The sequence below is a fragment of the Carassius carassius genome, chromosome 39 (genome assembly GCF_963082965.1).
Source record: "Carassius carassius chromosome 39, fCarCar2.1, whole genome shotgun sequence".
NCBI classification, from domain to species: domain Eukaryota; kingdom Metazoa; phylum Chordata; class Actinopteri; order Cypriniformes; family Cyprinidae; genus Carassius; species Carassius carassius.
The window spans coordinates 19,985,822-20,008,486 of NC_081793.1; the positions used below are offsets into that span (position 1 = coordinate 19,985,822).

At 36.3% G+C, this 22,665-nt stretch overlaps 1 protein-coding gene across 1 annotated transcript; it reads right to left on the bottom strand.

Moving 5' to 3' along the window:
* Positions 1-1,758: 1,758 nt before the first annotated feature.
* Positions 1,759-22,665, bottom strand: LOC132121581 (NHL repeat-containing protein 2-like). Its single transcript, XM_059531109.1, has 11 exons — positions 22,479-22,665; positions 20,325-20,477; positions 16,360-16,815; positions 13,990-14,111; positions 13,732-13,861; positions 11,063-11,147; positions 10,361-10,592; positions 7,438-7,560; positions 4,408-4,617; positions 4,098-4,326; positions 1,759-2,543 (listed from the first exon to the last, which is right to left on the bottom strand). The coding sequence occupies exons 1-11, from the start codon at positions 22,639-22,641 to the stop codon at positions 2,287-2,289; spliced, it is 2,160 nt and encodes a 719-aa protein (XP_059387092.1). The 5' UTR covers positions 22,642-22,665; the 3' UTR covers positions 1,759-2,286.

Sequence of the window (22,665 nt, forward strand, 5' to 3'; positions counted from 1 at the left end):
AAATTTATTTTATAGTAAAAAAAAAATTAATTAATACTTATTTCCCAGCATGAATGGATTAAATTTGAGACAGTAAAGATAATGTTTATACTTTTATTCATCAGAGAATACTGAAAATAGTTTTATGGTTATCGCAAAAATATTAACATTTCAACGATGAAAATGATAATAAATCTTTCTTGAGCACATGATTTCTGAAGGATCATGTGACACTGCAGACTGTAGTAATGGCTGCTGAAAGTTCAGCTTGGGCATCACATGAATAAATTACATTTGAAATTATATTCAAATTGAAAACACTCATTTTAAATTATAATATTGTTTCACAATATTAATGTTTTTTACTGTATTTTTCGTCAAATAAATGCAGCCTTGTTGAGCAAAAGATACATTTACACTAAAACATCTTACCAACCCAAAACTTTTAAACAGTAGTGTATAACTAACGGACAATATACAATACTCTTACACCATTTATTAATCAATGTATATATAAATATATATATATATATATATATATATATATATAAACAAACACATACACATATGAATTACGTTAAGTAAATATTTTATGAACAAACATGAATAAACAATAATCAATGGTATATTTATAAATTATACTAAATCAATAAATATTGTAAAGAATTGTTGATTTTAGTTAATGATACTAAATTCTTTATACTAGCAAAACAAAAATTGCTCTAAAGTGTCAATGAAAAAAAAAGAAAAAAAAATGAATGCACTGGTCCTTGAATGTAGCGAGGAGGTTATGAAAATGCTGAACACATAAATGCAGGGAAAATCAACTTTATTAGACCACTGCATCCAGCTAATCTGTTAAAGTGCAGAATTTTGGAGGCTTTATAAAAGAGCTGTCCTCTGGGAGAGAGATCAATTTTGTTTTTATTAAATAGTTTATGGGCTAGAACTGCAACAGGAAAAGCAAGCAAAAACAGCAGAACAATTTTAATTTTAATTTAAATATCTACACAGTGTCTAGAAGAATCACCTGGTCTGATTCACACTCGCACTCATGATCTGCAAGCACCTGATCTATGATGTAACAGCATACAATCATATGTAGATGTAAATGGTTCATGATTCCATTCCACAAAAGACTGAACACTGAAAGTAATGTCACTGCTTGATTTCCAACACATAATCATTCAAATAAAATGTATTGCTCATGGAAAAGGCACTTAAGCCTGGAAAACAATAATAAATAATGCCAATTAAATATCATTAAATCTGATTGCTCATTTTCAAGGCTGCCTTACAGTATCATACGGTTAAGAAAAAAAATGTAGTGCGAGAAATAGTATTAATATCAGCCAACCAAACCACAAAGGGCTGTAAGAGCAGCTGACACTGGCTACATTTTTATACTACACTGCATCATTTCAAATATTATTGTGTGAGAGCATGTGAGTGACTGACTGACTGATGGTGGCTGATAAAGATTTCAGACTATTTATCAAGCTTAATCATGTGAAACATAGCAGACCCACAAAAAATATTGCTGATGAGAATGAGGCACTTTGTTCAATATTTGTCAAGATTTAACAGTCAAATCCTGACTCTACAATTAGTACTTGCAATCCTTCATTAGCCTGATGACGAGCATATAAAGTGTCTGATTACTACAGTATGTGTTAACCGCGGGATGTGGTTTGAATGTTAATGGGATATTATACTAAAAAATCATTTACTCACCCTCATGCCGTTCTGTTTTTCTTTTATGGAAATATAAGGAAAAGTCAATGGAGACCAAAACTATGGAAGCTTGTTTCCAGAATAAAAAAATAACAATAATAACCCCTTACAATTTGGACAATTTGAAAAAAGCCACAATTGTGGAAAAAAAGGTGTGAGATAAAATTGTATGATAAATTCAGATAAATTCTGTGGTGCAACAACATGATGGTGAGTGAATGAAAATTTTCATTTTTGGATGATCCAAAATGAAATTTCTGTCAACATGAACTCCTTTATCACTTATTTTCTTCTGTGGAACATTAAGGAAGATATTCAGAATAAAGATGGTAACCAAAAAGTTTTGATTCCCACTGACTTGCATTAAATTTTTTGTCCGTACAATGCAAGTCAGTAACTGAAATTGTTTGGTTACCAACATTCTTCAAAATATCTTCTTTTGTGATCCACAGAAGACAGAAAGTCACACAGTTTTGGAGCAACAAGAGGATGCGTAAATGTTGAGAACATTTTCAGTTTTGGGTAACGTATCCCTTTAAATGTGCTCCAAGATCCTTAAGGTGGACACTTGTTTTAAAAGGCATGTTCAAGCATCACAGCAACAGAACCTTCCTCAGATGTGGAACCAATCAGAAGAGGCTGTCTGAAGGACACTGCCTTCATCATACAAGCCCCGCCCCCAGAAAGGCAGCAGTAGACCCAGGCATCGAGTGTCAGCGTGGGGTCTGTGGACACAGGGGCCACTGGGATTGATGAGACGATCAAGATGGGTTCAGAGAGATCTCTGATGCTCCCCATCACAGCTCGCCCTTCCAGTAACCACTCATTACCTGCCGAGAAAAACAATACAGCTTAGTGTGCGGTCAATGGACGATTCCTGTAACGCTTGATATTTCTGGCTGATGTATGAAAGGCACTGGTTCTTAAAGCACCATGTGTTTGGGTGTAAAACATACACCTGCCAACTCAATGAAATATTTTCTGGCAGTTGATGGGGACTTTCAGAATGCATTCAAACACAATTTCAGTGGGGAATCATGTACGCTAGTGGTTTATGGTTCTGCAATGCAGTGTGAACTAGGTGTGTGTCACTGGCCTTGAATCAAGGGTAGGCTACCAAGACAAGTGTCGGATAGAATTAGGACAGTGTCCAAATGATCCCTAGTGAGACCGAACAGGAGAAGACGTGAGCAAAGACCTACATAAAACATAGACCATAAACTGTCCAAAAAATACTTCTGAGGGCAAGGTTTACACATTTTTGTATAAATAAATGACACAATCTGATATTCATTTTTAAGTGTGCAAATACTTATTTACAAATAAATTATATATAACTAAAAGCTCTCTTTAAATTTATGCAACTATAAAACTAAGCCTAGATTTTTTTAAATATATAAAATCATATGTAAATGTGTATATAAAATATTTTTTTTGTCACTTTTCATGGCACTTTCCCCAAGTCTCCATTCATTTCTGACCCTGCTGATGTAACCATTTACATAATGATAATAATTTTCCAGGGAATCAAATTACAGGAATTCAATCTCACACTTGTATTTACATATAACACACAAAACAATTAACACTACTAACTAGACTACATGTGCCTGAAGCCACCCACAAAAAAGCACTCATTGTAATTTGGTGCATAATTACAGTCAATCAATCAAAGTCAGACAGAACTATTTGTTGCCATTTCTGAGAATTGAACGCCCACAGGCGGTCAGGCTTTTTGATCCTAATGGGTGTCTTTGCTCTAATTATACAAAGTAGCACCCCAGGACTTTTTGTCTCTTCAACTATGACTATGAACTAATTAGGTGCTTGTTTATTGGATTTTAGAACGTTCTGTTGTGGACTGTGGAGCGAAGACAACCAGTGTGATGAGCAGAAGTCGTCTCTGGTGACTGGGCTGATTATCAATCACGGAAGATGTGATTTCTTGGGGGATTGACATTTTTGTGAAGAATAACTGAGAGAAAAGACAACAGGAAAGACAAATGTTGCAGCAGACGGACAGAGGGAGAGGCAGACATATATATATATATATATATATATATATATATATATATATAGAGAGAGAGAGAGAGAGAGAGAGATAGGAAGGGTAAGATGGAGTGAGGGGTTGACTGTGTGTTGGGATGCATAGAGGAATTGTTTATTTATCCTTGGATCATCTCCCAGTATGGCCAGCTGGTCCCTGAAGCCTGCTGAAAATGTGTGAACACAGCAATCCAGACAAATACAGCCCCAGAGGAACCGTGTACAAGGTGCGAAAAATCGCATGTAAATATACACGTTTTACATTATATGCATGGTAAGTGATTGCCATTGAGAGCTAGTAAAGATGCTCTTATTGGATTTCTCATTTGATTTTGTACCTTCTGCAGATAAGTTCCAGAAACTAGGGGCTTCTTCGGTCAGCTTGGTCCCAGCCGGTAGTGCCAATTTCAGCATAAGTGTCACTGAGTGTCCTGAAGGAACTGTGATTGATGGCATTGTAAAGACTGGGGCTGATTTGGGAAGCTTGTGAAGCTTTTTGACTGCAGGTGTGTTGCTAGTGGCGGTTGTGAGGACAGCATCAACCTCTTGCTGTTCTAAAATGGGAAACTGGTGCAAAAAATGAGAAAACAATGAGAAAATTCTTTAGAGTGACAACTGACAAATGACAACCCACGTGTAGGGACTCACCGAAGAGACCGTTTTGGTCTCCAGGTCCAGGACTTTGATGCAATGGTTGTTGGTGTCCGCCACATAGAGGAGCTTTCCTCCTTCACCCAGACACAGGCCTCCGGGTTCATTGAAGCTGGACTCCAAAAAGCCCGGGCCAACTCCGTTCCCAGCCTTCCCAGTGCCTGCAAGTACCCTGCACTGCTTAGTCTTCGGATCCACCACTTTGATCTGCAACAGAGGAGCTTTTTGATGCTCGCGGAGTCATTGACCATTGGTAGTTAAACTAAGTGCTTGCCAATTCAAAAACCTGCTCCATTATTTGTGGTAAAAGGAATATTTTTATATTTTTATCAAAAATAAAAATTTGCTGATAAATTATTCACCCTCAGGCCATCCAAGATGTAGAAGAGTTTGTTTCTTCATCAGAACAAATTTGGTGAAATGCTCACCAATGGATCCTCTACAGTGAATGGGAATGAGAGCTGATAAAAACATCCCAGTAATCCACAAATAATCAACATGACTTCAGTCCATCAATTAACGTTTTGTGAAGTAAAACTTTAAACTATCGTGAAGAAGTCCATTCCCTGTTGTTCTCAAAATCCACTGACATACTATTTGTTTAGAACCATTCTGGCTTAATGGTGCTTTATCTGTGCATTTTCCTCTCCTGAATTAGAGAAGTCATCTTTTTAACTGGAGAAAGCAACATTAATGATATTCTCACCCATTCACTACAGAGGATCCATTGTTGAGCGAGTGATGTAATGCTAAATTTTCCCAGATCTAATCGGTCGGGGGAAAAAAATACTTTTACATCTTGGATGGCCTGATGTGGAGCAAATTCTGAGTAAATAAGTGTAAGAATTTGGAAAGTTTCACAAATAAAAAGTAGAAGAGAAAAATATGAAATAATAATAATAGAATAGGGTTGATCACAAAAACATACTTCTTGTTTTCTTTAAAATGTGTATTTACAACCCCTGGCAAAAAGTATGGAATCACCCCTCTCAGAAGATGTTCATTCAAATGTTTAATTGTGTAGAGCAAAAACCAAGCACATATATGCCACAAAACAATTTTCACTCAACAAAACAATATTCTGGCTGCATAAAACACTTAAAAAAACAACAAAGAAAGATAACTATAGTCAATTACAACTGTTTTTACAGATCAAACAGAGGAAAAAAATATGGAATCACACAAATCTGAGGAAAATTATATGAAATCACCAAATAAAAACACTACTAGTACTTTGTTGCACCACCTCTGGCTTTTATAACAGCTTGAATTCTCTGAGGCATGGATTTAACTAATGACAAACAGTATACTTCATCAATCTGTCTCCAGCTTTGTCTTATTGCAGTTGCCAGATCTGCTTTGCAGGTTGGAGTCTTGTCGTGGACCATTTTCTTTAATTTCCACCACAGATTTTCAATTGGATTGAGGTCCGGACTATTTGCAGGCCATGCCATTGACATTATATGTCTTTCCTGTAGAAATGTTTTCACAGATTTTGCCCTATGGCACGATGCATTATCATCCTGAAAAATGATGCTACCATCACCAAACATCCTTTCAATTGATGGAATAAGAAAAGTGTCCAAAATCTCAACATAAACTTGTGCATTTATAGAAGATGTAATGACTGTCATCTCTCCCATAACTTTAACTGACATACAACCCCATATCATTAATGATTGTGGAAATTTGCATGTTTTCTTCAGGCAGTTGTCTTCATAAATTTCATTGGAACGGCACCAAACAAAAGTTCCAGCATCATCACCCTGCCCAATGCAGATTCGTGATTCATCACTGAATATAACTCTCATCCAGTCATCCACAGTCCAAGATTGTCTTTCTTTAGCCCACTGAAACCTTGTTTTTTTCTGTTTAGATGTTAATGATGGTTTTCGTTTGGCTTTTCTGTATGTAAATCCGATTTCTTTTAGGCGATTTCTTACAGTCCGGTCACAGACATGAACTCCACTTTCTGCTCATTTGTTCCTTATTTGTTTTGTTGTGCATTTTCTGTTTTCAATGCATATTGCTTTAAGTTTTCTGTCTTGGCGCTTTGATGTCTTTCTTGGTCTACCAGTACGCTTCCCTTTTACAACCTTTCCATTTGATTTGTACTTAGTCCAGATTTTAGACACAGCTGACTGGGAATAACCAACATCTTTTGCAATATTCCGTGAAGATTTACCTTCTTTGAGAAGTTTGATAATCCTCTCCTTTGTTTCAACTGACATCTCTCGTGTTGGAGCCATGAGTTATGTCAATCATCTTGGTTCAACACATCACTAATGTGTGCAAGCAGTCGTTTTTAACTGCAGACTAATTAGCAGTTGTAATCAGATACAGGTGTTTGTTTTAGAAATGCAAAGTGCATGGTGATTCCATATAATTTTCCTCAGATTTGTGTGATTCCATATTTTTTTCCTCTGTTTGATCTGTAAAAACAGTTGTAATTGACTATAGTTATCTTTCTTTGTTGTTTTTTTAAGTGTTTTTTACAGCCAGAATATTGTTTTGTTGAGTGAAAATTGTTTTGTGGCATATATGTGCTTGGTTTTTGCTCTACACAATTAAACATTTGAATGAACATCTTCTGAGAGGGGTGATTTCATACTTTTTGCCAGGGGTTGTAAGCTGTATTGAATTAAAAATTACACTTAGTCTGATTTTATCTAACCAGCTTCTTTTTAATTGCTGCTTCAGTGTCAAAATATATACTGGGGCCACAATTTGATTAATTTATGCAAATGCAGGCTACAACCTCTTCATGAAAAGAAATTAACAGTTATTTTTGTGCAACTGTACTAGGCCTAGATTTATATATATATATATATATATATATTTTTTATATATACATACATACATACACACACGCATATACATATATATGTATAGTAAATAAAAAACATTTGTGTGCAAATGTGTAAGTTATTTAACTAATTCAACAATCCCCAACTTTGTTCTAATGTATTTTTGCTTTAAAATAAAAGTCACTCAGAGAGACTTCAGTGCTTTGTTGGTGCGACTGACCTTGTGATTGTAAGAATCGGCTACATAGAGGAGGCTGCTGCCCTCATCCCAGGACACTCCTAATGGATGCTGCAGTTTTGCATCAATGCCTTTACCATCAATGTCTCCAAATGCAAACAGGTTCTGCTCAAGCAAAAAGAAAACAATCTTTAAAGGCCATGCATGATTTCTTGACCGCTTACCCATGCGAACAATGTTACGCTTTGGTGCAAAGTTTAAGAACGTATAAATGAGCCTTTTCTGTATATTTACTCAATCACAGTGCTGTGGTGGTCTAATGTACAAAACAAGTCACTGAACATCACAAGGGAAGAAAAAAAAGCTAATTAATTCCAGTGACCAAATATGGCGAAACTCAATCCATTCTCAATCTCTGCCAGAAGAAAACTCTGGAAATCTAGCAGATCTGAAAAATGTCTTGACTGCTCTAAGCAAGGGAGAAAAATAGTTTCTCATTCAAATCGCCTAGGTTTATTAAGTGATAAAAATAGCTCCACGACTTTTATTAAACGTCTCCTTGCATTACAAGTAAGCTTTGGGATCTTGTAGTGCCAAACAAACTTGTACAAAAAAGTGCTTTACACCGCATGCAAATGTGGCATGTAATCAACTGTGATAATTTATGACCACATAAAAATTCAAATCTCTCCATGTGGTGTGTTTTTCCTTACGTGAACTGGGCAACAACACACTCCTTCCCTTATAAAGCATGTGCAGGGAAGACAAAGTGCTCAAAAGAGAGAGAAATTATCTGATACTGATCAGAAGAAATAAAGGTCTGCTTGACCAAAGAGCAGAGTCCTCTCAAGAAGAAATTCTAACACCTTTAAACTTCTTTCTTGGTATCTGACTTAATTATAAATCACTACATTAACCCGACTAATAATGTATAAAGAACTTGCAAATAGATTAGACTCTATATAAGATTATAAGCTCTAATTTACTTTAAAACAGTTTGTTTAAACTGACAACTTTTATATATTTGTGCTACACAGTGAGCTTTTTAGTACTGTTGTTTTTGGTTGAGAAGGGACTTAAATAACATCAATGAAATTGCTAAAAAAAAAAAAAAAAAAAAATTATATATATATATATATATATATAATTTTTTTTATATATATTAGGGCTGGGCAAGTTAACGCGTTTTTATCGCGTTAACGCATTAATTAATCAACGCCGACAATTAGTTTATCGCGCGTTAACGTACTTTTTATTTTGAAAGTCTGTTGCTCACTGCGTTTCAATACACATAGCTAGACTGTAATAAAACAACCGAATACAACACAAACCATGGGTCACAGGAGGGGTGGGATGTTTATCAGTAGGCTGCTGGCTGCTTGGGATGAGCTACAGTGCAAAACAGAAAATATCAGGTGCGTACAGAAAAATGGAAAAAGGTACCGAAATCTTAAATGGACATTTTTATTTTAAACCTCTTTCACACGGTGGAGTTGATAGAACTAAAGCTATTTGTAACCACTGCAAAGCTGAATTTTCTTATCATCGGAGTACTTCGAGTCTGAAGTATCACTTAAATGCAATGCACACCATTGATGCCAGCAAATCACCTACCCAAACAAACAGTGGAGTAAGGCTTCGGCAGACTACATGGGATGCAGCACGTGGGAGAACTATAGATAAACAAAAGAAAGACAAGCTAACAAATGCCATTGCGAAATGGGTAGCTACAAACTGCAGTTTGTCCATTTCAGCTGTTGTTGGCATGGCAATCTTCGTATTGTGTGTGGTGAGGACATCCCTAAGTGGCTGTTCGTTTCTGCGGACACTTTTTATCATGTCCAGAGTCGAATTCCATCTGGTTGGAATGTCTTGTATAAGCGACTCCTTCTTTTGTCTAAGTTCAATTTGTTTTTGTTCTAATTCTGCAGCACTCGCTGGACTGTGCTTAAAATGGCCCACAACCTGTCTGCATTTGGCCAGGACGTTGTCAAACGCGCTGTTGTGCAGAGATACTATGACAGAACGCTGGAGACTGTGCGCATCGCAGGGGACGTGTTCAAAAGGCAGATGTCTCGCAGCAGCAATCATATTTCTTGCACTATCTGTGCTAAGTGTGCTGACTTTATTTGAAATGTCCCACTGCTGTGCAACATGAATAAAATGTTCAGCGCACGTTTCAGCAAAATGTCTCTCTTTATCATCTGAAAATGTGAATGGCCTTGTGTGTCTTAGCAACTGGCTAGGTGCAGATGAGTAAGTAAATGTAAAGTTGGAAGAATGGATAAATGCAGTTAATTTTGTCCACTCAACCTGCATCACTGAAAGATTTTTTTTTTTTTGGACTGAGATTCTCAGTCTCTTAAAGAAGATTGATGTTGTTGCTTGGAAGGGGCCAGTTAAAATGTTATGATCGAGGTTCTGGACATAATAATTATTATTATTTTTTTTACAAACTAAACAAAACTTTAATGTTTTAATGTTTTATTTATATGTTAATGTTATATTTAATTTGATTACATTAATGTTTAAGTTAAGATTTTCAAGAAATGTTAACTGCTACTAACTTTTAACTGCTGTAAAAAAGCACTTTATTTGTTTAAAGTTTTGACAAACCAAATTTTATTGCACTTTTGTTCATACAGCAGAACTTTGAAAGAATAAAATTACACAATACACTACTTTTGATTTCATTATTGAATTTTGCGCATGCTGCAACTAATCGTGATTAATCGCAGAAAATCATGCGATTAATCGCAATTAAAACATTTAATCGTTGCCCAGCACTAATATATATATAGTAGTATACAAACAATACTACAACAATACATCTATTGTACTAGATATAATCTGGCATCAATATAATTAAAATCCCTTTATTATATTAAAGTATTACGGGGTGCGAAACACATATCTTTAACTTGTTAAACTGTTCAGACCTGTAAACATGGCAGGCAGGGCTTACCATAGGGTCTCTCTCTCCCCCCACCACATGTTTGACTGCTCCATCCTTCAGTGAAAGGCTACGAATGGTGCTGCTCTCACTGTCAGCGATAAATAGACAATCCCAGTTCTCTGTCCGGGCAAGAGCCAGGCCTGACGGCTGGGCCAGACCCACTTTATGAGGATACGCATTATTTCGGTTCTCCTCATTCCCACTGCCCGCAAAGCGCACACATGTTCCTTTTTTGCTGTCACTGTTGAAGGCATTAGATAAAGATGGTTAAGTTTGATTAGAATGATTATATGGAACAGTTATGGCTCTAAAACAAAATCTGGAACCGTGACTAAATAATTGCAATTTTGTTTCTAATAGCTTGTAAGAGACACCCCAAAAAAATCTCTAGCAAATGGTAACAAAAAGTCTTAAAAGCATTACATTTAATAAATTATTAAATGCCCTGCATGTTCTTTATCTGAGATATTAAAGCTGTTATCAGTGCTCGCTACAGCTCTAAAAAAGTCAAGAGAAATGGTACATTTGTGAACAGCACACCAAGTTAAGAGTTTGTTTTGTATCAGGACGATCAGAACGATTTCCGCCAACAGTGAACTGTGTGGCTGCCCAGAACATGACATCACTTGGGCAGTGCCGTGGCCTCTTTACTTGAACCCTGCCTTGTCTGTACAGAACTGACATGAGGAGAACACTGGGAGAAGAGCTCACCTCCCTTTGGGAAGCTTCCCGTCCTCCAGGAAGAGAGCCCAGATCTGATGTGTTCCTGCCATGGCTATCCACAAAACATCACCACCTGCATAAACACAAACACACGCTATCAAACAGCTTACATGTTTACAACATATTGATGTTTATTATCTTGCTAAAAATAACAGAACTAAATCTTAGTCAAGCATGCATGAAATGGGTAAACAAGTTGTCAAATATAACTCAAAAATTCCATATTATACTATAGAGAGAGAACCATTGCTCTGTGAAAAAAATGCAATATTTCACCCTAGAAATAAGGAGCCTAAAGTTGATTACTCACACACACACACACACACACACACACACACACATATATATATATATATTTTTTTTTGTCCTGTATATTTACTATAAAATTATTATAAATTTTTATTATATTTAAATATGAATATTATGTAAAATATGTATTATTTTGTTTTGTATATTGTTTATATTATTTTATAAGTATATAATAACAAATAATATTAAGTATAAATTAATAATAATAATAATAATAATAATAAAGAAAACATACATTTTATCTCTTTTCCCAAAAAATATTTAGTTTGATTAAATAATGTTTTCTAATTGTTTAGATTTGCCTCCTTTCAGTAACCCTTTATGGAGGGAGGGAAAAAAAAAATACAAATTTGACCCTTTCGTTGTATTCCATTTGTAGAATGTGGCAAAAGACAAAGTTCTGAAATGCTTCAGAGCACTGGAGATATAAAAGTATCCTATCATGGTGTTCAGCACACAGTAACCTGAACTAATGAATTTACATTATAAATCAGTTTAAGTACCGTGTGAAGGGGCACTAATACTTCAGAGCATTGTGCTGCTATTTCTCTTTAAGGAATCAAAAATGAGGTGTTCTGTACTTGTGTCTAACAATAGACCTCTAATGGTACTGTGCTTATCAGAGCCCATTTCTTTGCTGGGCTGGAACCTAACTACTTACATTCATGAAAGAGTGAGGAAAACAGAGCGAGAAAGGGATGGAGAAAAGACTAAGATGGAGAAGAAGGGAGCAGAACTCTCCTCACGCTAGTTTTCAAAGGGATCTGAGATGGATGGAAGGTAAACGAGCCAAATGTGTGATGAATGACAAAGACATCCTGCAGGATTTCCACATAACAGTTAAACTTCAAAGGTGGAAAACAAGTGAAAGAAGGCAAATACAAACCAGACAGATGGTTAAAGAAATACTATGAAAGATAAACTGGAAAATGTAAAGATTACAGTAGATATCAGACAAAAAAAATGTAAACAATCATGTTGTTTCTTGCATATTCTCCTACTTGAGCTCCAATTTGCTTTAAAACAAAATTATATAACCCCGTAAAATTGTGCGCATGCACGCACGCACCCATTATATAGATATAAATAGAAATATTCTTTACCTACCTGTAGGCTAAACACTATGGTACAAAACAATTCGCGAAAAATCTCTACTGGTGTGTTTAGAAAAAACTTTATATGTTCTAACCCTGGTTACCATTTCTGAACACAGAATAGGCATTGTTGATGTGTAAATGTTAGTTTATTCAACTTTCTGACTACAGAAATCAAATGATCTGGAAAGAGCAGCATCTGTGGCTTTATTAATAAACGCTCTTTTTGAATTCTGATTTTATGTCCACTTTAAATCAAACATTCAAAACGCTTGTTGCATTAAATGACACAAGAAAGGAAGATGAATGAAATGGAATAAGAAAAGTAAAACAGCATCAGGGACAACAGAAGATGCATAAAGGAACAGGATACAGCAATAACTTATTTTCTTAGTAGGAGAACCTGCAAGAAAGCAACCTACTGTTCAGGGTAACAGACCTAATGCACAGTGGGGACCATCAATGAATGTGCTCCAAACACACGCTGACTAAATCAGACACACACTGCAAAGACCACTTTAAACTTCTCTCTCTCTCTCAGCTAATGCTGGCCACATCCATTTCTTCAGCTGTTTAATGGAATGATATGACTGAATAATGCGGACTGATTAAATAATACCTTCAAATATAAAGCAGGAATTTTAATTATGTTTTAGAAGCATGTTAAATTAGATTTTCTAGACCTGTGGGACATCTTGTCCAGGGCCGCTCTGTATAAAGATATCACTGTGAAACAAAAAGATGCAATCTTTGATGAAAACAGTTCATTAGAGGCACCATTTATCAGAAACCACGGCCACATGAGTGCTTTCTGATCATATCACCTTCTGTTTCTTCAGGGTTGTGGGTTTAACTCGGGCAACACCACAACAGTCAGCATTGTGTCTCTGGTTAGCAACTGCCCGACCGTGCAATTCACTCCAGGGCCGCTTCCAACACAACAAGAGGCCATTTTAACAGAACAAAGATCTTTTTGCACCCCTCACCGTACACACTTGTGAAAATCAAAGGCGAGTGTGGTATCTACAAAGCGAAGACTTCTGAGAACAACCTGATTAAAGATTCCAAGATGGACAAGACCGATAGAGAGAAGATGTGAGAGGGAGAAAAAAAAGGACGTATAAAATGCTCACGGCAGAATAATGAAACGCAGATATGAAATTTTATGAGCAAGGTAGAAAAAAAGAAAAAAGAGTGACCCTAATTCTAAAGAAAGAGCACAGGATACTAGAAGAGGATGACTAGTAAAAGTACCTGCGTTGCCAAGGGTAACATCCCAGGGAGAGCTGATTGGCTGTTGTGGTCCCGCTGCACCGCCTTCTTTATCTGTACCCTGAACGCCAGTGCCGGCTAAGGTTGAGACTTTTCCTTCTGAAAGGTTGATCTAGAGAAGAAAAAAAAAGTCAGATTCTATTGAGGACAGACACAAATGGTTTTTCAAGCACCAATCAGATGAATTTGGGTTAGAGTTGCCAGCAGGAGAAGTAGCTTGACCTGATTCTGCTGATTTACCTTTCTAACAAGGTGGTTCTCAGTGTCAGCCACGTAGACCGTGTCTCCCTTTATGAACACCCCTTGTGGGGAGCTGAACTGTGCCTCAAACAAATTTCCATCTCGTCTCCCGCTTGAGGGACCTATAAGGGCAAAGATTAACCAATCTAAAAGTAGACTAAAATAGCCTCAAAACATTTACCAAAAAGAAAATTAGCAGATTTTCTATTCTTAATATGTGGGGCAGTTGGCAACCCTAATTTTATGGAACCAACCTGCAAGGGAACAGATCTGCACTTCAAAGACTGATGCAATTTGCCCCTTATTTTAGGGTGTCACACCCAAACAGCTATGAATAAAATACTTCATTCCTGCAAAGACATTCTCTCTTGCAAAAAATAAATAATTAAAAAAAGTAGTTATTCATGAAATTGTGTTTAATAATGAATAAAATTATTATTTAACCCTAACCCTATTTATCACATTACTAGTTTTATTCATTAAATTACATTTCAAACAAATAAAATGTATGCATTTTAATTGAAATAATATTAAAGGGGTCACATGATGCGATTTCAAGTTTTCCTTTCTCTTTGGAGTGTTACAAGCTGTTGCGCCATGTTGTGGAAACGCTGTGTGTTTCGTTGTGAAAGTGAAAATACTTTGTTTGGCATTCCAAAAGAGGACACAACTAGAAATCAGTGGTTAAGTTGTATTTACAACACTGTTCCAGAACAGTTCAACCCAAATATTCAGATGTGTGCAGCGCATTTTATGAAGGACTGTTTCCTGATCCTGGGAGAGTAGACTACAATGCCGGCTATTCTAACTCACAGTCTGTAAGTACTAGGGATGGGACGATAACCGGTTTTATCGATAATCGTGATAAAATGTGCTGAAGGTTAGTAATATCGTTTAAAAATGAATTATCATTAAAACCGTGTTTGATTATCGCGGTTTTAATAACTCGCTATTAAATCATGTCCAGCCAGCAACAGTCTGACGCAAGCGCAGCGCACAATGTTTTTTTGTTTTTTTTTCGAGAAGGAATGGCGAAAGTCAGTGACTTTTCTATGCTTCTACACTTTTCATTGTAAGGAAGGAAATGCCACAGAATTTAATCTTTCTTTAAATTAAGTGCATAGAGTTGCTTGTTTTATTAGTTGTTTGTTGATTATTAAATAAAAAACTTGCTGAAATGTTTTCAGTGTGAGCATCAACTATTTTTGAACACTTTCATCTCGTTTCAACAAAACCGTGATAATATTGATAATCGTGATAATTTTAGTCACTATAATCGTGATATTAAATTTTCATACCATCCCATCCCTAGTAAGTACATTAACATATTTAAAGAATTTGCCACTGTTGATTCAAACGCAAGTTTTGTTCAGTGTAGAGTAGCATTTGTTGTTTGTTATTTCTCTGATCACAAATGCAGACATGGTTTTATGTTTACGTGGTGTGGCGCGATGCAACGCCACGCGTAAAAAGACAGTATACGTCATTATAATCTGTAATTATGTCCCCACTGGATATAACAAATGTCTCGATTGTAATGGGTTTTATTGGTTTAATCTCGCTGCACAGGTGTTCTGGCGATTTGTGCTACACTGTCAGATTTTGCTACCTCCCATAAAAAAACAGATGGTAATAGGGTTAGCAGTGCCGATAGACGATAGTATTGTATATCAACGATAGTCAGAGATATTGATGATAGCAAATGTCTCGATATTAGGCTCATTCTCCTATTAATGTATTAAATTATTATAATTATAAAAAACAATTGTCGATTTGAAAAATACACTAGATGATAGCATTCAGAAGCTAAATTCTTTATTAACATGTACATGTACTCCAACCCTAAACTTACACTTACAGTAGGATAAAAAAATAGAGCGTTGGTAGCATAATCTGTTAGGTAGCATTATTTGTTAGAACCATGAACAAATAGAACAAGTATTTATTGTATATATACAACTGAGCTGTTTAATATTTTGTGGAAACTGTGATATTATTATTATTACATTTTTGTAACAATATAAATATATTTTACTGTCACTTTTGATCAATTCAATGCATCTTTGTTTAATAGTTTCATAAGTTCTGTTTTTATTTAGTTTTGCTTTATAAGTTATGTTATCTTACTGACCTATAAAACATTTGAATAGTAGTATGTGCATGAATTTTAATAATAATTAAATGGAGATCTGATCTGAACGCATGTCAAATTATATTAAGAAAAAAAATAAAACCAAGTACAGAAAATTCTGCACCATAAAGAAATCGAGATAATCCATGTCTTCTTAACAAAAAAATAAAAACAGAACAAAAGCAGTGTCCCATGTATTTGATAACTTAACTTTAAAAGCATGTACAAACAGTTCTTACCCCCTATAGAGTGCAGCAGCTGCCCAGTATTGGAGACCACCAGTACCCTGTGGTGTCCTGTGTCGGCAATAGCCAACCGCTTGCTACTGGGGTCCATGGCTATTTTCCCAGGGAAAGAGAGGATGGAGGGAGGCAGGGAGTCTCTATACAGTTTGATTCCCACATCATGGTCCTTGAGCAGCCCTTGTTCTCTGTAGTGCTTGAGGGCAACAGCAGTGAAAAGGAAGAGCTGTTCTCGATGGCCTTCACCCACCAGGGAGAAAAGCAGGTTCCCTCTGGGTCCCAGCAGTACCAGCGTGGGCCAGCAGGACACCTCCAGCTCTTGCCACAGACGGGCATCGCTGTCGTTCACTACAGGATGGGTGATGTCATATCTCAACACCGCACTGCGTACGTTCTGTAGGACCTTCTCATTGTGGAATTTAGCCGAGTGCACACCTACAACAACCAGACCGTCTGCAGAGATGGAAAAGAAGAGAAATGCAAGATATATAGAGGGTTTGACACTGAAGAGGAGGTATGTGAATGGAAAACGAAGTGGCCAGGCTTAAATCAGCATCCCAAAATGTTTGATGCACGAATACTACCTCTTTCCTTTGACATTCTTAAAATAATATTATCCTGTTTTAGACTTCTAAGATTACCAGAAGGGCCAATAACAGCTCAAATGAAGAACAACTTTATCAGCTTGCACTTGATACTCTCTTTGAAGAAATTCTGTGAAAAAGAAAAAGGTTTTACCTATCAAAACATACTGGCCTTAGTAGAACTTTTATTAAAATGCCCTGAGGTAAATTTAGGTTTCAAAGTTATTCTAAAAGGTCCTTATGAAATAATAAATGTTTAATCTATCAAGGTCTGAACCTAAATCAAAAAGGAATGATAGAAAAGTGGCTTTAATTTAATTATTTACATTTATTTTTTGCCTAATTATGGTTTTATTTGATGATCTTTTTGTTCGTTCAAAGAAAATCTATTCAGGTTACACAAAGCTGTTCAATCTTATCTCTTCAAACAATGTGTGGAAGCATGTTGCGTTGGTGTATGCTCCTGACATGTTTTATCCAAGTCCTTGAACACTGAAAATCCCAAAGAACCATCTTTTGTCTGTGTATCAGCGCCTTGAATGTTTTCAACAGTACTAAACCTCACTCTTCATGAGTCACAATTCCTTTCTTTTTAAAAACGTTCAATAAAAGAACAACAAATTCTATCTGGAACAAAAATGTCTGTACAGAGGACATGAAAAACAGCAATTTACTTGCTATAAAAGTCCTCAATGTACTAGACGTACTGTGATAATCACATTGTAAAACTCCTATCCACTCATCCAATGGAAACTAAGCAGAAATCAACCATTTGAAAAAACCATTAGGAAGAGCCTTGTTACTGATTAGATATGCGACGATGTTAGCCAATCATAACACAGGTCATTTACATAGAAGCCATAGAAGCCTTACTGTCCACAATGAAAGAGGTAATGCTGAACGACACGGCATAAGAATACCCAATTAATAAGTTTAATATACAGTTATGTGGAGTGTGTATTTAGACCAGTGCGATTCACACTGGGCAGGGTAACACAAACCTACAAAATGGAAGCGTATTTGACTGACAATGTCCCGTCACTCATTGCTTATCAAAGTCAGAAAAAAGTAATAAATGTGACTGCTTGACACTTAATGTATCATCTGCTTAAGACAAAGTATAAAGGCTGTTCACACCAGAATTAACTTTAATTCTTTATTAAGAATAGCGTAGTCCACAACGACGAGGAACAATATGGATGGATTCACTTTCATACATTTTGTCCAGCTGATGAACAATAAAAACATTTGCCAGTCAAAGAGAATCCATCCATGACTTTTAATCTCTCCAGCATTTAAAAGCAACAGACGACGTATCTGCAGTGCACACTTATAACAAACTGAACATTATCTTACATTTGTGCGGACACAAATATAGTTATTGTTTTTTTCTAGTAAATAGGCCTTAAGGGTCAAAAAGAGTGTGTGAAAATTATTCAGGTTTACAAGTTAATCGGCTGTTTTTGATGCAAGAATCCTTGACTAGGATTACAAAAATACACAAAAAAATAAATGCTACAAGACAGGTATAGAAAATGTAGGCCCCTTTCAAGAAATGAGTATAAGAATCCCAGAAGTACACATCCTAACATAGGCTACTGCATGCAGAATGTCAAAACCAATCAAGGAAAACATGGGGGTCTTGATTGAGAGCCCCCAGGCATCCCATTATAACCAATGCGCTCTGTTCCAGTCTCCTGCACTACTCTAAAGTCTGTGCTCACTCCGCTTGACTTTGTCTAATTTAACAAAAATGTCAGCGGAACGTCTCCGCCTCGTCACTGGAAGTGACATTCCTCCATTCTGTGTCCCTGGGGTAAGCAACACAGTCATTGATGATTGAAGCAGACGGATGGTGGTTTTTTAAATTCTGGTTTCAGCCGTCCATCAGAAGATTAAAATTCATAGGCTCAGCAGCAAAATGGGAAGGACACACATGGGGACCAGTGTCCCATTTCAGTATGCTTTTAGCCTTCTGCTAACAAATGTATTTGAAATACACCTGGCATAGTCAAAATGTGCTCAATGTTTTTCCTTATTTTTTCTCATGTTTCCCCAGCTGATTTCCCCTCAGGGGAGTAAACGCATGCTAGAACCAGCACTTCTGCCTAAGATGAGGAGTATGAAAATAAGTATAAGTGTAACCTATGGAAGATATACAGGTTTTAACAACAAGAATTGCTTGGTTTCGATACACGTGAGTTTAAGCTCTTGCCAGCCCCATCAAACTAGAGCGGTGTCATCACTACAGTTTTTGTTGATTATGTACATGTGTTTTTAGGTAAAAAAAAAAATATAATAATAATAATACATGAAGCTGATTATTTATTAAATTTAATATATATATATATATGGTTGTGCCACTGAATAAAAAAACAAAAAAATATATATATATATTATTATGTTTTTGATTATGTACATGTGTTTTTAGGTAAAAAAAAAATATAATAATAATAATAATACATGAAGCTGATTATTTATTAAATTTAATATATATATTAATTAATATATTAATATATATATATATATATATATATCTATATATATTAATATATATATATATATATATATATATATATATTATGGTTGTGCCACTGAATAAAAAATAAAATAAAAAAATATTATTATTTTTATTTTATTTTATTATTATTATTTATTAGAAGGTTAATAGAAATTGGAAAAAACCATCCCAGAACCAACATTAGAGGATGTGATTAAAAAGTCTCTGTTTAAAAATAAAAGAACACTGTTCTGCAATATAATCAACAATAAACCCTGATAATTAATGAGAAGTTTGGAAGAGGGGTGGGGAGGCATGTTCTGAACAGCGGTAACAGATTGTACCAAAAGAAGTGGCAGAGATGAGGTATGTGTGAGATACGCTAGCGAGTGGGTTGACGGCTGCCTGTCCAGTTGCCCCGGAGGATCCCACAGAAGTGGCCACCGGTGGGCTACTGACAGCTGGAGCTGATAGCGCTGAATGCAGAGCTGCTATAATAAGCCCCAACCAATATAATAGTGAATCTATGTTTAACTCTCTGCCCTCGACCTGGTCTCTGTGGATGTTTAAAGTCTCCTATCTGATACAATTGAGAGATAATGGGAATGTGTTGCTGGACCAGAAGTAGTTATCAAGCTCAAAAGGCTCTCACTTCTACCCCAGTGTAACCTGGGAATGATTTATTTGTAAAGTTCTAATCAACAGAGTCAAGAAACATTGATCTGGGTTGAGTGCAGCTACATATGGCAAGATTCTTTTGTTTACCTAATGATGTAAATATCTAACGTAATCACTACTCTAAATCAGGATAGATGCCATGTTTATAATATGGTATAATTCCCCCAAACAGTCTCCATCTAAACATGTAGCACTCATACCTTCTATGGTGTAACTTTGCTCCAACCGGTGTAGATCAGGAAGTAGGTGCATGCAGTTTATGCAGCAGTAGGTGAAGAAGTCAAGCACCACCACTTTCCCCAACAGTTCCTTCCTGAGTGACAATGGGCCGTCTGTGTTCAACCAATCCAGTCCTACAAAATAACAATGGAATGGTAATGGTTAACTATGACATATATTATGAAAATTTACAACCCGAATTCCGGAAAAGTTGGGACGTTTTTAAAATTTTAATAAAATGAAAACTAAAGGAATTTCAAATCACATGAGCCAATATTTTATTCACAATAGAACATAGATAACGTAGCAAATGTTTAAACTGAGAAATTTTACACTTTTATCCACTTAATTAGCTCATTTAAAATTTAATGCCTGCTACAGGTCTCAAAAAAGTTGGCACGGGGGCAACAAATGGCTAAAAAGCAAGCAGTTTTGAAAAGATTCAGCTGGGAGAACATCTAGTGATTAATTAAGTTAATTGATATCAGGTCTGTAACATGATTAGCTATAAAAGCTTTGTCTTAGAGAAGCAGAGTCTCTCAGAAGTAAAGATGGGCAGAGGCTCTCCAATCTGTGAAAGACTGCGTAAAAAAATTGTGGAAAACTTTAAAAACAATGTTCCTCAACGTCAAATTGCAAAGGCTTTGCAAATCTCATCATCTACAGTGCATAACATCATCAAAAGATTCAGAGAAACTGGAGAAATCTCTGTGCGTAAGGGACAAGGCCGGAGACCTTTATTGGATGCCCGTGGTCTTCGGGCTCTCAGACGACACTGCATCACTCATCGGCATGATTGTGTCAATGACACTATTAAATGGGCCCAGGAATACTTTCAGAAACCACTGTCGGTAAACACAATCCGCCGTGCCATCAGCAGATGCCAACTAAAGCTCTATCATGCAAAAAGGAAGCCATATGTGAACGTGGTCCAGAAGCGCCGTCGTGTCCTGTGGGCCAAGGCTCATTTAAAATGGACTATTTCAAAGTGGAATAGTGTTTTATGGTCAGACGAGTCCAAATTTGACATTCTTGAAATCACGGACGCCGTGTCCTCCGGGCTAAAGAGGAGGGAGACCTTCCAGCATGTTATCAGCGTTCAGTTCAAAAGCCAGCATCTCTGATGGTATGGGGGTGCATAAGTGCATACGGTATGGGCAGCTTGCATGTTTTGGAAGGCTCTGTGAATGCTGAAAGGTATATAAAGGTTTTAGAGCAACATATGCTTCCTTCCAAACAACGTCTATTTCAGGGAAGGCCTTGTTTATTTCAGCAGGACAATGCAAAACCACATACTGCAGCTATAACAACAGCATGGCTTCGTCGTAGAAGAGTCCGGGTGCTAACCTGGCCTGCCTGCAGTCCAGATCTTTCACCTATAGAGAACATTTGGCGCATCATTAAACGAAAAATACGTCAAAGACGACCACGAACTCTTCAGCAGCTGGAAATCTATATAAGGCAAGAATGGGACCAAATTCCAACAGCAAAACTCCAGCAACTCATAGCCTCAATGCCCAGACGTCTTCAAACTGTTTTGAAAAGAAAAGGAGATGCTACACCATGGTAAACATGCCCTGTCCCAACTTTTTTGAGACCTGTAGCAGAATTCAAAATTGAAATGAGCTCATTTTGTGCATAAAATTGTAAACTTTCTCAGTTTAAACATTTGCTATGTTATCTATGTTCTATTGTGAATAAAATATTGGCTCATGTGATTTGAAAGTCTTTTAGTTTTCATTTTATTAAAATTTAAAAAACGTCCCAACTTTTCCGGAATTCGGGTTGTACATTAAATGAAAAATATATCCTCTTGAGCCATATAAAATGTGTTGCTGTGAATTATTATGCATTTGTTTTTTTGTGGTGGTGACTTAAAAAATTGGCAAGGCAGATACTAATCTGAACAGCAGTGTTACAACACTATAGTTTATAACTAACACTCACTGTTCATTCAGTACAACATTATAGAGCAGTAAAAAAGCAATTTGTAATTGGCATGTCATGTTCCATAATGTTAGTCGTTTATCTAAAACAACGAATCAATCTATGATTGATCTTAAGTTCCAAAGCCACTCCCATGAGATCCAAATGCTGTATCCACTCTCACACCCAGAGTTCATTTACACTCTTACCTTCTTCAAAATCCGGTATGATTAAAGCTGCCTTTTCGTCTATGTTGTGCAAATACTGATGTACAAGATTCTCTTTATCTTCTTGAGTCGTCGCGTCCTCTAAAACATAGTCTAGTTGGCTCTGAATGAGGAAAAGATCTGACAGCTTACAGTAAGACGCCATGACTCATACAAATACAGAATAAGC

What these genes read in the sequence shown, in the direction of transcription:
- LOC132121581 (XM_059531109.1), bottom strand. Translation starts at nt 22,641, where the DNA reads ATGGCGTCTTACTGTAAGCTGTCAGATCTTTTCCTCATTCAGAGCCAA. An exon ending in AGACCAAAACGGTCTCTTCG is followed by an intron (nt 4,327 to 4,407) that starts GTGAGTCCCTAC and finishes TTTTTGCACCAG; the next exon opens with TTTCCCATTTTAGAACAGCA. An exon ending in CTGGAACTTATCTGCAGAAG is followed by an intron (nt 2,544 to 4,097) that starts GTACAAAATCAA and finishes TTTTCTCGGCAG; the next exon opens with GTAATGAGTGGTTACTGGAA.